This window comes from Melozone crissalis, unplaced genomic scaffold (genome assembly GCF_028551555.1).
Source record: "Melozone crissalis strain CALT ecotype California unplaced genomic scaffold, PUWL_Pcris_2 ptg000009l_1, whole genome shotgun sequence".
Lineage (NCBI taxonomy): Eukaryota > Metazoa > Chordata > Aves > Passeriformes > Passerellidae > Melozone > Melozone crissalis.
In genome coordinates this window covers 5,153,508-5,169,488 of record NW_026535787.1, presented here as the reverse complement: position 1 = coordinate 5,169,488, position 15,981 = coordinate 5,153,508, and the positions used below count along the sequence as shown (strand labels likewise).

The 15,981-nt window shown below is 35.8% G+C and overlaps 1 protein-coding gene across 4 annotated transcripts in view; it reads left to right on the top strand.

Moving 5' to 3' along the window:
• Window positions 1-15,981, top strand: part of DCAF6 (DDB1 and CUL4 associated factor 6) — a 73,881-nt gene that overhangs the window by 12,948 nt on the left and 44,952 nt on the right. For all 4 annotated transcript variants that reach the window (XM_054270249.1, XM_054270248.1, XM_054270247.1 and 1 more), the window contains exons 2-5: window positions 2,964-3,025; window positions 9,183-9,275; window positions 11,866-12,051; window positions 15,384-15,497. In XM_054270249.1, coding sequence (XP_054126224.1) covers window positions 2,964-3,025; window positions 9,183-9,275; window positions 11,866-12,051; window positions 15,384-15,497 — 455 coding nt within the window. The remainder of the gene's footprint in view (window positions 1-2,963; window positions 3,026-9,182; window positions 9,276-11,865; window positions 12,052-15,383; window positions 15,498-15,981) is intronic.

Below are 15,981 nucleotides of genomic sequence, written 5' to 3'. Positions count from 1 at the left end.
CAAAAATATTCAGGTGACAAATTCTAATACTTACTGCTAAGCATTTTTATCAAACCAAGTGAACCTGTGGGAGTCATTGCTGAAGTACAAGGAGCACAGATTCACTGACTTTGCTCAGCTTTTAACAAAAGCAAAAGCAGAGGGAGTATTTTCTTCAGATCAGTTTATTCATGTTGTTCAGGTTTTTATTTAAGAGTAAAAGCACCACTTAAGACCTGGTGGTTCTAGTTTTGAATGATCAGATAATCTACAAGCAATCCATTCAGTAGTCTTACTGCTTTTAGTACTTAATCAAATAAGAGGGGATTTGGAGGAAAAACATTTTAACTGCTTTCTTCCTTGTTCCCTTTTTCCTTTAGGCAATATAGAAACTATTTATGTTGTAATTTTGTTTGCATTTAATTCCTTTCTCAAATATTTAGATAAAAAAGTGATCAAAGGATAAATAACTAAACACATATATAACAAATCATATATGCAATCATAACAATTTTAAAATAATGTTTTAAATGGCCAAGTGTTGAGTGTATGAGACATCTTATGCCTGTGTCTCAGGTTTACCAAAATTTGTATGGTTACTGTGTTCTTATTAAGACAAAAAATCCTAATCTAACAGCAACAAATTGTTCATATCTTTTGTCAACAAATTTCTGTAAGGAAATACAAATTGAAACTGAAAATGTGATTTGAACACAGCTACTGTTTCTTACTTGCTGGTTTAAGTGATTTGGATTAAAACCAGAGCATACAGGAAGGAGAAAAATCTGTTGTTCTGTTTGTTTTTAAAAATTAGTTTGAATCATCTTTGATGTTTGTGTGTACAGAGGATTCTCAGCAAGCACCTGCCTGTTGCTCTGCAGACATCACCTTGTTCCACATGTATTTTATGCACGTGATGCAATGCCCAACAATCATCCACTGCTATCAGATTTTTTCTGTTCTTCAATGAAAGTGTGATGGCTCTGGCAAACACTGTATTTTTGTGTTGGTCTATGGAGTATACAGTTCTTAATGAAGTTATCCTATTGGAGGTCATGTATTTCTGCTCTGTATTTTGCATTACAGGAGCACCCCAGAAGCAAATTTTAAAGTTTCTGTTGTGCAAAATGATACCCAAGCATGCAGCAGGTGATATTTCCCACCTTAGCACTCACATTTACTTGCAAGCAATTGAAGAAATCAAATTAATCTGAAAGTAGGAATCTTCATTGAAAGCACAGAAATCATTTGATGTGAAAAAATAATAGGATTTCACAGAAAGGTACAATAAAACAACAATTAAGAATCTACAGCTGGATTGTGTTCCTGGAGGGGGGAAAATGGGTAAGGAGAAGTGGTAAAGAAAGCCTAGTGAACTAGGTAGATGTGTATTCCTAATCCAAGAATGCATTCTTGCTAATAGAGCATGACGCTTGAGATGTCATTATTTTAATTTTTCTCTAATTATGGTTACTCCTGGTTAGCAGAAATTGTAGCACGTGAGATGTCACAAGTTCAGTGTTTATAGACTGAGGCATGAGGGAAGTCTGGCTTTTATCATTTTAAAGCTGGCTCAGATGTGCTTTAAGTGCAAGCACTTTATAACCATTTCACCCACTAAGTACCTCCTCTTGAAACAGAAAAAATATTTTGCCCAAGTATGATCTTCATCTAATGTGGTATTTAAGCAGTGTTATGAGCAATTCTGAATTCTGGAGGTGGCTTCTACTTCCAGCCAAACTGAGGTATCTCGCCCAGACCTTCTGGTGGGGGAAGGCTGCGTGAACATTGGATGGGGGGCAGGAGCTGGTGCTGCTGGAAGGGTGTTCTGGCCTGGGAGGAGGGAGAGGGGCAGGGATGCTCAGTGCCTGCTTCCAGACAGGTTGGGAGGGACCAGTTGTGGATAGTAGGTCTTCTTTTGCAGGGCTGGAGAGTGTATGGGAGAAATGAAAAGCATTCAGAAGCAGCAAGAGGAGAGAGGAGAAGCTACTTTTCCAAATATGTGCTGCACTGCCAGAGACAGCACTGAGCTCTCACATGGCTCTGCCTTGAGCTGAACCAAAGCAAATTCACAAATGTCGGATTTTTCAGATGTGGAGTCTCTTGCTGTTCTTTTCCTGATTCTAGGTTTTTAAGGTTCATTTTGAGTGAATTTCACGGTTACATATTTGGAAGCAGTGCAGCCTGGCATAGGCTTACAGTCTGATGCTCTTACCTGGAATTTTATTCCGAGACATGTATTAACAGAATTAAAAAAGGGGAAATGGTCCTTGAGTTTAAGAGCTTTGGGGATTGAAGTTAAAAATATTAGATTTACCAGTATTTTTCTTTTCTGAGTGTGTTTTCTGGGGAATATTAGATTCAGTATAACCTGAGAGTTGAAGCCATGTGTTGAAACATGTAGTTCAGGAAAAGACCACATTTTTGTCACTGTACTTTTGTTTTCCCTCTTCATGTGTTTAGTACAGTAGTGCTTTTGAGTGCAGTGATAAAATCAGTTTGTACATAGGGTATAAAGACATGAAAGTTCCTGGGGCTTTGTCTTCATATGTGTTTATAGATTTCACCTTTATCCTTCATCTCTTCTTTTCACATACTTGGTATGAAATGGAATGTTACTGGTCTTAAATGTTAATTTCCCAAATGCAAGGGTTGTACTGCTTGAACTGTGTCATCATAGCTCCCTCTCAGCTAAGTGAACCAAATAACCACAGGATTAATTTCCTTTTTCTTGTTATTAGTTTTAGAGGGAGCATCAGCCTGTGAACCTGTGAAATGTTAGTTTTGCATTTCTGCACTCTTATTAAAAAAGTGTTGGAAGAACCAGTAAATGTCATGCTTGTCTTAGGATTTGAAAAGGAGAACCATATGAATTGTTTCAAGATTTAAATTTATATTCTGGTTCTTTACCTGTGAGTAGTCATTAGCAGGCTCTTAACTACTTCAGTTTTTAGAAGTTATGTAATTGGTATTTTTCTTCACAGGGAGAAGAGAATTCATCCAAAGATTAAAACTTGAAGCAACCTTGAATGTGCATGATGGATGTGTAAGTCACTTGTTGCTTTTTTGTTTTTTAAAAATTGTTAAACTGTGATTTTGTTGCCATTTTAATAGTCCCTCAACCTAAAAAGGCAAATATATTTTATTTGTACATTAAAGCCTAGCAGGACCACTCTGCTTGTGGAGATCCACATCTGAATTCTCTTGCTGTTTGTTTCTTCTTGAATATCTTTTGTCTATTGCTGATTGAATTAATCTCTTCTGCCATTTAAACACATTCTCACATTTTCATCTTAAACCTTGAAATGAAGTCTTTTTTTTTTTTTTTGCTATACTGTATTGAATTAAAAATTTATTAGTGTTTTGAGTGATTTATTTTCCAATTTCAAAAAGCAAATCATCAGGTGCTACATGCTGACTAATAGGGAATGGAAACAAAATTAAGCCTTCCTGAAAGGCTTATTTGAATATTAACACTAATTTTTGAAAGGGGTCCAGATATTTTAAAACATATCCTTTTAAATAAAGCTTTTACCTAAACTAGGTTCAGGACAAAGAGGCTGCCATGTTACATTTGAGGATTAGATCAGAAATTTATGGTTTTTGTTGTACAAGATATCTGAAAAATGAAGTTATTCTATAAAAAAGAAAATATAAGTCAAGCTTTTGTACTTTAATGTGTATTTCTAAAACTGTACAAACATAATGATTATTTTAGCTTGAGTTGCTTGGACTTTTAATTAATTGAGGAGCAATATAATTTTAAACTAACCCAGTAGTAATTTTAAGGAACAAGTGTTGTTAACATCCAGCCTTCTCAGGATCAGAAGTATGATTTTGATGTGCCTGTGTTTTTGTGAGCCTGGGAAGTCTGGGAAAGGCCAGGATTTATACACAGAATTGCTGTGTATAAATGTGAGCTACTTTTCCTGTGTTGATTACATTATAAGTTCAATGTTCTGGTTCAGATGCTGTTGGTGTAATGAAACAAATATATACATTTCTAGTTTTTTTCAAGAAATGCTACAAGAATGATTATATACGGTCTCTTCCAACCCAAACAATTCTATGATTCTATGTGTATTTATTAATTTTCATATTCAAGATTGTAACAGTGATACTTTGCTTCCAAATTTCTTCTCTTAGTAATTTTTCATCTCCTCAAATACTTAAGATTAAAATTTTCAAGTTTCTTTTCCTGAAGTTGGTTAGGGCTTTTTATTTATTTTTTCTTTATTTCCTTGTAAAAAAAGTATTTTTTTCCTATTAAAATAGAATATAGGAAAATATTTCTTCACTACTTGTTAAATGTTAAGCAACTGATCTCTATTCAATTATCTGCCTCTGTGTCATGTAATAGAAATTGCAGATTTGGTGTTGGCTGTTGATGTTGCTTTAATCTACCTGATGGATATTTATTTGAAAACTAACTTTGATGTGATTATGTTAGCTTTGAAAGTATGCTTTAACATATGGCCTAATTGTTTCAGTGGGTGGAAAATGCTTAAATTGTAAACTTACAGCATTGTCTGCAGGTGTTTAAAATACTACAGTATTTAAATACAGTATTAAAATACTACAGTTTGAAAAAATGTCTTTAGAAGTTAAATTTGCTCAGAACTCTCCAGCTTTAAGGAATGGGATATTGGGAGGTACTACCTCATTTACTGTGTGATTTTTTGCAAGGAATTATCTTTTAAGGCTAACAACCACCCAGTATAATTTCTTACTATTTGTTTTTAAAAAATCTGTGGCATAGAAATCAATGAAATTACAATGCTTCTACTGATTAAGCTCCTTATTACCATCAATGGTAATTAGGCTTTATTTTTTTTTATTTTTCCTATAACTGTTAGCGTGCATTTCAAATGTAGGGAATTAATGACATAATGTCCCATTAAAAGGTGTTTCTGCATTTGGTTTTTGGGTGGTTGGGTTTTTTTAATGAAGGTTGGATGGCAGGGGTTTGGGTTTGTTTGGTTGATTGGTGTTTTTAAGAATTTTTCATTGCTCTGTTGAATAAGCTGTGACTTGTATTTTCTGTATAAAGCATGCTGTGTAATTGGACACGGTGGACAACTTACTTAAGGCAAGAAATTTTTTTACTAATTGAGGATAAAAATAAAGTCCAAGTTCCTGCCTGTTAGACAGAAGAGAGATCCTGTGGGAGATAGAACTGTGTGTATAATCATACCCAGGCAGGATATCTGTGAGGAAGGGAATATTCCATGAATTACTTCACATATCCACACTCTTGTAACAGTAATATTATCTTTTGTTTAAAATCTGAGTATTTTCACATCAGAGTTCAGGGACAATTCCCTTTGAAACAGTCCCATTTTCCCCTTGGTTTGAAGACACAGTGTCTAGCAGCACTGTTTGAAGTAATTGAATTGGTTCTGCAGAATTATTGATGTCTGCCAGTAGCCTTATCTTCCTTCCAGGGCAGGATTTGCCTCTTTGAACAAGGTTCACATGGTCAAATTCAGTAAGATCATTTGTATGCCAGAACTTGCCATTTTCTGTGTTAGCTGTAAAGGGATCTTAAGAAGATGAGGAAATGTGCAGAGGTAGGTGAGCTGTTCTGTATAAAGTGATTAAATCCAAAGGAGAAATGTTGAAAGAGAAGCAATCTGGACCAGCAGCAATGAAGTGTGAGGAAAGTAGAGGATAAAGAAACTCTAAAACACATTGAATTGCAGTAAAAATACAGATTATTTTCTTCCTGGTTTGGTCCTGTGAAAGCTGAGGAAGGTTGAAATGCAGGACGTAGATGAAGCATTTGACATGAGTAAATACTACATTTTGAAATAAAGAATATTATCTGAAGGAGTAACTTCTCATTTCTATGTACAGTCTCATTTTCAGATCAATAACAAACCAGCATTCTTCATGGCATTCATCTCCTTCAGGATGGCACTTGGGAACAAGTCCTTTTCAGATGTCCTCCTCAAAGCCAGGCTTAACCCAGTACAGGGAGTTTGTGTTTTCTTAGAAACAATTTTCACCTTGTACTCCACAGATGACAAGCACTGCCTTTTTTTACCCCTTCTTTGCCTGGGGGACATTCCTGATATTTTGGATATCTACAGCCATTTAAATTTCTTTTCTTCTATTTTGGTATTCTGTTGATCTCTTCTGTTCACAAAAGACTTGATTCTGAGGTCACTTTGCATGGAAGTGAGGACTTTGCTTTTTTGTTTTTTAAGGATTGGCTGCACTGCCTCCTGCACTGTCTTTGAGAGATAGTAAATTTATATCTGACTAATTGACTAATGAATCAGAAGTGCCCACTGACTCCTTGCAAGGCTAGATGAGTGACAAATAAAATTAGATACAATTAATAATGTGGAGTACTTAATAGAAAAAACTAATTTCACACCCTTTGGCTTTTCTTAGCTTGTTAGTAATTGTCTGTCATTTGTGTTTGCTGTATCCTTTCTTCTGGGTCCAATACCTTTTCCCAAGGTTTCCAAACTCAGAATAGTAACTGTTACATTAAACTTTTAGTTGGGTGTTGAGTGACAATGCAGGTAGTACAATATGTTTTCAAAATAAAAAGCAATTTTCTAAAGCAATTTTAGTAGTTTACTACCATGGGATGAGAAGAGAACTTTTTAAAATTCTGGTTTTTTAGTGATCCATATGCAAATTTATTTGGGTTATTCAGTGTTGGTCAGTGAGTTGTACTGAACACTGTGTATATCGACTGGAAAGTCTCTAGTTTGGAGTGAAAAACACTCTAAACAAGCTGATTTCACTGAAAAACTTCCTTACTTTTTGAGTTATTTATTGCCAGCAGTGCTGAGAAGGTGATTGGGTACAGAATAAAAAAACCTGTTTAGTTACAGACCTCAAGTAATTTGGTTATGTCATTCAGGATTATTTTTTGAACCAACTTTGGTCTGGTCAGGCTATATTAAAATTGCTCAACTGAGGCAATAATTGCAATGAAATTGGAATTTTGGAGGAGAATGATTGATGTCTTGTGTAGACTTGTGATGCTGCAATTTAGACAATCTCATCTCCCCTTTGCATCTTCAATGTTTCTCTGCTTTGCTGTCGTTCAGATTTTGGGTTTATACATAAATATACACATCCACCTCCTCAATTTGTTTCATCATTTGTGCTAACTTTTCTTTCTCATATCATGACTTTAAATTTTTCGGTAGCTTCCTTGTTTTTTCAGTGTTTCATTGTTGTTTCTATTCCTGTGTTCTTACATTAGCATTTTGGTTTCTTTAGGGCAATGATAATAATACTTCTCTGCCTGAGAGGAAATGTAGATGAAAATAAACATTGCTGGGTTGTGTGTTTGCCCTGGCTGTAGTGCTGTGCAATGTTTGACAACATTTTAGAGTACAGCCATTGTCAGGACAGGTTATTTCAATGATAGATGGTTCTGGGGGCTAGTTGAAATTGTGGTTCTTGGTGATTGGCAGCCAGAGTTATAAAATCATAAGAGTAGCCATGCAAGGTCATCCCCAAGCTCAGTGGAGCCTGATAACCTGGCCCTGAAAGTGGCCAGCACATATTTCTGAGGGAAGTTGAGACAGGGCAAGCAGACAGTATTTGATGGGTGTTCTGGAGAACACATCATGTTAAATGGGTAGATAGAGGTGGAAGCTGCACCTTTGTTTCTGATCATTTTTCATTTCTCTTTGATGAATATGTATATCCTTCCACTTCTGGTGTTTAGGATGTTCTATAACAATGATTTCCTGTTTCATTAAAAAGCCACATGTCATTGGATTGTTTATTTAAGGCCTTCCATTTCTTGTACTGTGAAGATCCACAAAAAATTATTTTTTACTTTTTCTGTGTCATTCATGTTCTCATAAGCTTCTATCATTTCCCTTCCCTAGAGTAGTACAAATTATTTGCTTCTTGCCATAAAAAGTGTTAGATATCTGTGAGCACCCCAGTAATTCCTTGTCATGATTTCTCTTTCCAAGTGGGCAGTAATGGAAATGGATAATACAGGAGTGGGATGTGAACCAAACTGCGTAGTGTGGGACATGTGGGATTGCCATGCATGGATGTATATCCTGCTCTTCTGTGCATTTCCTAATAAATCCTGACAATATCTGATTGTTTCTGAGCACTGAGGTAGCCCTGGCATAGGCATGTTTATTTAACACCAAGATCTCTTCAAGTTCCTGCACCTGAGAATATCAAGGTGCTGTTGTCCCTGTGATCCACCTGAAACTGCTAACTCTGATTTTGCAACTAAAGTCTACTCAACTTGTCATTAAAACAGCAACTAGAATGGGTGTGTTTATTTTAAACAAAAAATATTTTTATTGGGGGGCTCAGTTTGAAACATGTGAATTTTTAAAAAGGCATAAGAAAATAATTCAGAACGAAGTGGTTTTTTTACCAATTCTGTAATCCAGTCTGGTGCATCACACTAAGGCAGCTGTTCTGCCAACAGAATCTAGCCAGCAGAAAATGGTGATGGCTGCAGTTTGACACTTAAAAGGTATTTTAGAGCCTTACTTGAAATAATAATGGTCTTGCATGCAGTCTTTGGTGCTTGTGCATGAGCTGCTGCTTGGAGGATACCTCTTGAGCTTCCTGGATTTTGAGTGCTTTCACAGCTTTGTTTCACTGACACATTATTAAGCACAGTCCTGTGACAAGGAGAATTGATAAGGAAATGTGTTGTAAAGCTCTCCCAGTACAATTCTGTACCTCACTGTAGGATTCTTCTTTCCCAGCCTACTCACATTTTTCAAAAGGGATCTGGGATGGATTCTGCAGTGCTTTTCCCTGAGAAGGTGTGGTCACTGAAAAGTGTGCAAAGCAATGGATTGTCAGAATTTGGATATGGTGAAGATGCAGGAATGAGAGCACTGTGATGCCCTCCAGTTCAAATTCAGAGAACTCTCTGTGGAGTAGATTTGGTTCATTAAAGCACCTGAGTGTGTAAAATTGTGGCTACTGTGGGAAGCTTAATTTACCTGACGAACTCTTGAGGAGCAGAGGGAGTAATTGAGATGCCATAGGTGAAGCAGGTGATTCCCTTATCAATTTGTTTTAAAAACATAAATTTTTTTTTAATGCTAGCTGCTTAGAAATGACATCATTTCAGTTGAATTTGTTTACTCCTATTTCTGTAGTGTTGGATGAATTTGATGTTGTAATATGGTGAAAATTGAATTAATGTAAGTCTAAACAATTTTTTTTTTTTATTCATGCAGGTGAATACAATTTGCTGGAATGATACAGGAGAATATATCTTATCTGGTTCAGATGACACCAACCTGGTCATTACTAATCCCTATAGCAGAAAGGTAGGTTTGTTTCTGGCTGCTTGTTGATTTTCAAATAGGATGCCAGTTATTGTTTTTCAAGGTATTAAAAGATATTTTTAAATATATCAGTTTTCAGATATTAATTATTATGTGAAAAAGATAATACCATGCACTTCCTAGTGTATATAAATGGGAATAAAACCTCACAGTGCTTTAAAACTTGAGAGTTCTAATCCTTTGTGACATTGGTATTATCCCATTTTACGGTACATGGCTGGGCACAAAGGGAACATGGTCTCACCACAGATTAGTGTCAGGACCAGCAATAGGATTCAGTAATTCTCATGAAATCTTGTAGTCAGATAAACTGTTTTCCTCTCACTTTTAAAATACTGTATTTTTTGCTCTGTGTAATGTACTGTATGTAATGTCTTTCTGTGTAATGTTGTTGGGGTGTCAATCTTGATTAAAATAGTTCACTCCAATGAAAAATTACATTGCCTTGGTGTGCCTGCATGTGGATGGAGAATAATTTGTACTGAAATAAGGGTTGCCATGCAGCTGAAAGACTCCCAGCAGTGCCAGCTGGCATCCATCAGGTAGTGGCACTGTCCCACACCTTTCCCTTGAAGGAACTGCTGGTAGTTTGGTAGAACAGATGCTCTGAGCTGTGTCCTCTCAGAGGCTGACAACTAAACCCCGAGGATATGCTCAAAAATTAAATGTGTGGGAGAAACAGAAGGTATGGTGGAAGAGAGTTTGAGTAGAAAATAATAGTTTGCTTTCCTGAAGGGTTGTGGTGGTTTGGAGTGTTGCCTGGGCCTATGGGTAAGGTCCTTTTGCTCACCTCCCCAAATAAGCCAGAGCTTCCAAACCTCATCTCTTCCTTTCAGTTTTGGTGTCAGCCTGAAAGTTCAGATCAGTATCACTAGGTAGGGTTTCTCTTGGACTGGGAGTTCTGCTGGAAAAGTGGTATCAGAGACAGCTGTGAAGAGGATGATGGATATATTCCAAAGTGAGTGTTGGTGGAGTGACTTGCAGAGTAAGAATTTTTCATGCAAATAAAGGATGTTCAATGTTATCTACTGTGCAGAGTTTATTTTCATATCCTACTAGGGAGAGTTGCTCATTATATAATTTTTACATTAAAATATTTTAAAATTTTAAAAGGTGCTGCAATTTAAAGCTTTATGCTTTCATGGGACGGTTTCCCCCCCCTGTTGTGTGCTACTTGTCTATTTAAACCTAATGAGGAATGCAGGAGATGTTTTATTTTCTTTTTTTATTTTTCACTCAGTTAGCTGAGTTATTTATTTTTTGTAACAGCAGAGGAGAAGATGATTTTTGAATTATTTTTTTCTCCAGTACATGCAAATGCAATTATAAAACAGCAGGTACCAGCAAGAAGACTCGATAATCAGTGTTATTCCTGAAATGTACTAGAGATGTGATTTTTAATGAGTGTTACAGTTATGTTAGCTTAATTTTTTCTGGCTTGAGTAAGAGAATCTATACAGGAAAAGGCAGCAAATTGGTATCATTATTGTGTTGTAATTCTGTCATATTGGCAAATATCCTTATTTCCATATTTACTGTTATTATCTAGGTAGAGTAGCAAAAATAGACTTCAGCCATCAATATTTTGTATCTTTCAGAATATGCAGATAAACTGTTAAACTTTTTTTGTGGGAATTATTTAAAAGGTGTGAAATAGCACTCCTGAACTGTTAGTCATGAGCTGCTACTGACGGAAAAACTTCATTTGCAAAACACTTCCTTTGATTAAGTTAATTGAGTGGAAATTTGGAAGTAATTTTCATACTGTAAACAACTTGGTGAGTATTTCTTTCCTAATGGGAGTGGTGAAAATGCAGTTTGCTTCAAGTGCTGCAGATGGGAGAAATAAGAATATAACGTTTACTTGTTCACAGGAAAGCATGTGGAGGTTTTTTCAGTTTTGGTAAACTAAATATGTGAGGAAGGATAAAGAGTCACTAAAAAGTGTTTAAAATCAGCTGTGATGGTGAAGTAAATCATATATTTCTCTGCTTTAATGTTAATGAATGAGTATAAGTCAAGTCCTGGTTTATTTCCCTGTATAATCAAGTCCTTAAATGTTTATTTTTGGCTAGCTTCAAAACATTCTTGCTTATAAACATCAGTTCTCCTTTTTTAGAGTGAGTTGAAGAGTAACATCAAATTTTAAAGTCTATAAAGTTGGCTTGGATTGCAGTACCTTATTCTTCTTGGCTTACAATGTCCCAGATCTTCTAAGCCTCTCCTCACAGATGTGCTGAGGGGCTGCACCGTCACCCTGACTAATGTTTCACTTTGAGAAACCTGATGGGCTCTGGAACCAGCATTGCAAAAACAAAGGTGGCAGCTGCATTCCTGCCCTTGCATTTTGCAGACTGCTTCGTGCAAGTGCCTGAGCAAATCTCTCTTGTAGAACCACTTTGTTCTTAGAAGAAATTTGGTGTAAAGGCAGCTTGTGTGTTGTGTTGTACTGAACTGTAGGTCCCTGGCAGCCTGTGCATAACTGGTATTTCACAGTCTGAGTTTTTTCCATGCTTTATTTGCTTGGAAAACACTGACCTGCTGCAGCCTCCTTTTTTCCTTTGTTCTCTAGGTTCTCACAACGATTCGCTCAGGACACAGAGCCAATATTTTCAGTGCAAAGTTCCTGCCATGCACCAATGACAAGCAGATTGTTTCTTGTTCCGGGGACGGAGTCATTTTCTACACGAATGTTGAACAGGATGCAGAGACCAACAGGCAATGCCAGTACACCTGCCACTATGGGACTACCTACGAGGTACCTCCTGAAATAAATCAGAAGTTTAAGATCAGTAAAATATGTATTTTATTGTATTGTTGCCCAAGATTTCAACCAGACTGCTGAGAACTTTGTTGCAATACAGTGAGAGTTACAAATTTTCTTCTGTCTTTTTTGAATTGTTTTTTTATCCCATTTAAAAAGTAGACTTGAAGAGAGAAATGTGCTAAATTAAATTGAGAAATTTGCAGAAAGCGGTGCTATTAACATCACTTTGCACATATGAATTCACCTTCACTGAGCTGAGCAAAACAGATTAAAATTGAGCTCTGAATTTCTTCCTGAGGTAGGCTGGGGGGTGGGGGAAGTGACTGTTTTGCTTTTTCATTTTTATTCTTCCCCCCTGCCCTTCCCCTCTCTTCTGAACTTTTCAGCAGTTTCATGCCTTTTTCACAATTTAGATTCTTCTAAGAAATGCTTAACTCAGCATGTGTAAATAACTTAATCTGAAAAATGTGTTTAGAATTGTAGATAATTTTTCTATTGTGTATTCTAGTTAACTCTTCAGGTGTAAATTGAGCCACAGTCTTTTCAGTCCTCCCTTGGAAGTTTTGTTCATATAAATTAGGCCAGTGAGGAAGCAAAGTATTACTTAAGTTAGGAAAATAGAAAGATTTGTTGGTCTATCTGCCTCTTTTAAATAACAGCAAAAGATGCTTCTTGCAAAACTTACTATGCTTAAAACAGAGAAAATTGTAATTTTTTTGGTAGGTTATAAATTTTCCTGTTTCTTTCACTATTTATCTGTTGGGGCTTTTTTAACACTACTGCAGTACACACACAGGGGAAAAATCCCAAATCCATTGGTTTTTTATTTATCCAGCTCAGATTTCATAGCAAGCTTTTAGATCACTTTCTTTGCATATTAAATGAATAAAATCTTTAAAACTTCTCATAAAAAGAATTGAGGTGTGTGAAACAAGAAAGTGGCTGAAGTACTGCCAGAGTTAATTTTTGTTCCTGTAGTAAAATTGTCCTTATGGTTGTAATTACACCAATTACATTTCCCTGCTATATTGCACCATCAAAATGGTCTTTATTGCTGAATAAAAATCATCCCAAATATGTTAACAAGAGGGCATTATTATTGTTTTGAATGACAGGAGTGTGATACAGTTTTGGTGGGTTTTGCTGCTTTTAAACACTGTTAATGGAAGGAATATCAAAACCTCTATATGACACTGGCTGTTTTAACAACTCTGTCCCTTTATGAGGTTGTTTTTCTTATCCTGTTTTGCACTGAGGTTGGGAGGTTCCTGGAGTGGAGAGATAATTTCTAAATATTGTGATGGTACTGCCCAGCTGTATGTAACCACATCATCATGTTAAATATAGAACTTTGACTCACTGGGTTCTCTAAATAACAAAAGCTAAAAGCTGCCCCTGAGGTACCAATTCTAAATTTGAATGTGGTTTGGATTTATGCAGCCCTTGGAGTTTGTGGCAGTTCAAGACATTACAAAAACATGAAACAGAGGAGTGTGGAAATTGGTGTAGATTGTTGTAAACTGTGAGATACTCGTACAATTGTTTTCAGTTCTGAGTGAGAATAGATTAAGAGTGGGAGAGGCTCTTGAGACATGCTTCTGAAAAAATTATTGTTTGTACAAGACCTTGACAAGTTTGTTTTTTCTCAGCCAAATCTTTTCTTTATTGCCCTTCATGTGAATTACATTTCAGAAAGGGAATGTACTTTTATGAACACCTCTTATTTTCTTGTTTTAAATACAGTGAAGTGATCATACAGCTATACACTTTTAAAGTTAAGTAGCAAACAAGTTTTTAGTTAGTAAAAAACCAATTTTATATTTATAATGTACTTGTTGAACTTAAATGTAGTAATATTGACTCAATTATTGGGGCTTGCACTTCTCCATTTCTCTTTGGTTTAGTGCTTATAAAGAACTTAGGATGTTTGTGAACACTGGACATAAAAGTTGCCATGTGCAAGTTATATTACATGGATAGGGTGAAATTGCATCAGTGTGAACAAAAATAAAACACAGCTACTAAAAATAAGAGCTTTTCACATTCAGCAACATTATTGGAGCAAAATGTTTTCACTGGAAGCTCTGCTAAATGCTTGAAGAATTTAGTGGATTGCTAACTTTTATAGCTATGCAAATGAAGTTAATTTGAATGAAATATGTAGTGAAAACCAGTCTTCAATATGTTACACTGATACATTGAAGAATTGTGGTCATAGCTCAGCAGTTCTGTTGGTATTCAAACCTTGCCTTTGTTCTGCAAGTTACACTTCTTATTTGGCACAGCAAGCATTGTCTCAGTTACTGTGCTGAGCCTTAGAAGAGAGGCTGAAGCCTTCAGCTGTTACCTTTGTAACCCCATTTCAGGTAGAGAGATTTGCAGATATCCATAAGTTACTTTTATTAAGAATTTTGGGAGGTGGGAGTGATAAATCATCTCATTTAAAATGTTAAAGAATCACTCATGCTCTGTGCTCCATGAATGTATTACACTATTAACCATTGTTGTTGCTTTATGAATTTCTACTGATAGTAGCAGGAGTGTAGGAAAATAAAAATAGTGCCACAACATTATCTGTTTTCTCTTCTAAGAGACAGAGTGTGAGTAAACTGATATTTCCTGTGCATTCACTGACCTGTGGAATTCAGGTCATATTTAACATTATGGTCACTTGCCTTTTTATTTTGTCTTGAGGAGGCTTTGTGTAAAGCCATTCATGTGAGACTCCATCTGAGTTGTCCCTAGCTGGACAAGGGCTGAGCTTAGGAAAATGGTTCAGTACAGTGCTGTCTCAAAAAAGAAATTAAAATATTGCAGTGAGGAGGTAGCTTGGTAGCAGCCTTTAATGCAGACTTGCTGCAGGGAACTACCTGGGATGTAAAGGAATAACCCAATGGGAATAAAAGCCATTTAGTATTTTCAGGGCATTCAGACTTCTGAGGACTTTGTTTGTAATTGTCTTCTGTTACTTGATAGAGAATAAACAGAGCTTTTGTGGATTGTTGCAGCAAACTGATAAGGTATCTGAAAAGTGACTGCAGTAAATATATGTTGTGTATTAAAAGATAATGGAAACAACTGTAAACCTTGACCTCTTGATATTTAATCTTATGTGACATTTAAAAGTTTCCTTTGACTTCAACAGTTCAAGCCTTTTCTTGAAAATGAAGAAACATCATCAGTTTTTCTGTTTTTCTCATTACTTCACTGGAAAGCTTGACTTGAGTCCTTGAGCCTTACTGCTGCTCCAAATATTGATCCTGTTATTTTTAATTTAGTGTTTTTTCTGGAGGCATTAATAATTTTTTTTTTCTTTTGAGCAGATTATGACAGTACCAAATGATCCCTACACGTTCCTCTCTTGTGGTGAGGATGGCACTGTGAGATGGTTTGATACTCGCATCAAAACAAGTTGCACGAAGGAAGATTGTAAAGATGTAAGGATGAAACCTTTTAATAAAGATTTCAATAATAATAATAAGTAAAATAAAATGGAAATAAAAATCTTTTAATAAAGATTACCTAAATGTAGAGCTGTGCATCACACAAACTCATGATATGAATTCTGAAGTATTTTGAAGAATTTTAGAAGTAATAGATTTCAGGATCATTGGTGGAGATGACAGTATGTTTCTCAAGGAACAATAAAATTTGCAGAGGCTTTTTTCATTTTTCTTTTTAAAATTTATTATCTCTTTTGGCATTTTTTTAATTTAAAAAAAATATAAAAATGTTTGGTGTGAGGCTTCAGATATGGTAGAAAAAAATTGTATGTTGAAATTGAATCTTTTAGTGTGGTTTACACTAAAACTGGAGGCAAAATATGAGCCTTGAGAATCACCTGCAACCTTGTATTCTTGAGCATCCTTTGTCCCTCTGTAATAAAAGATTTAGTAATGAATTATATTAGATTACTGGTAT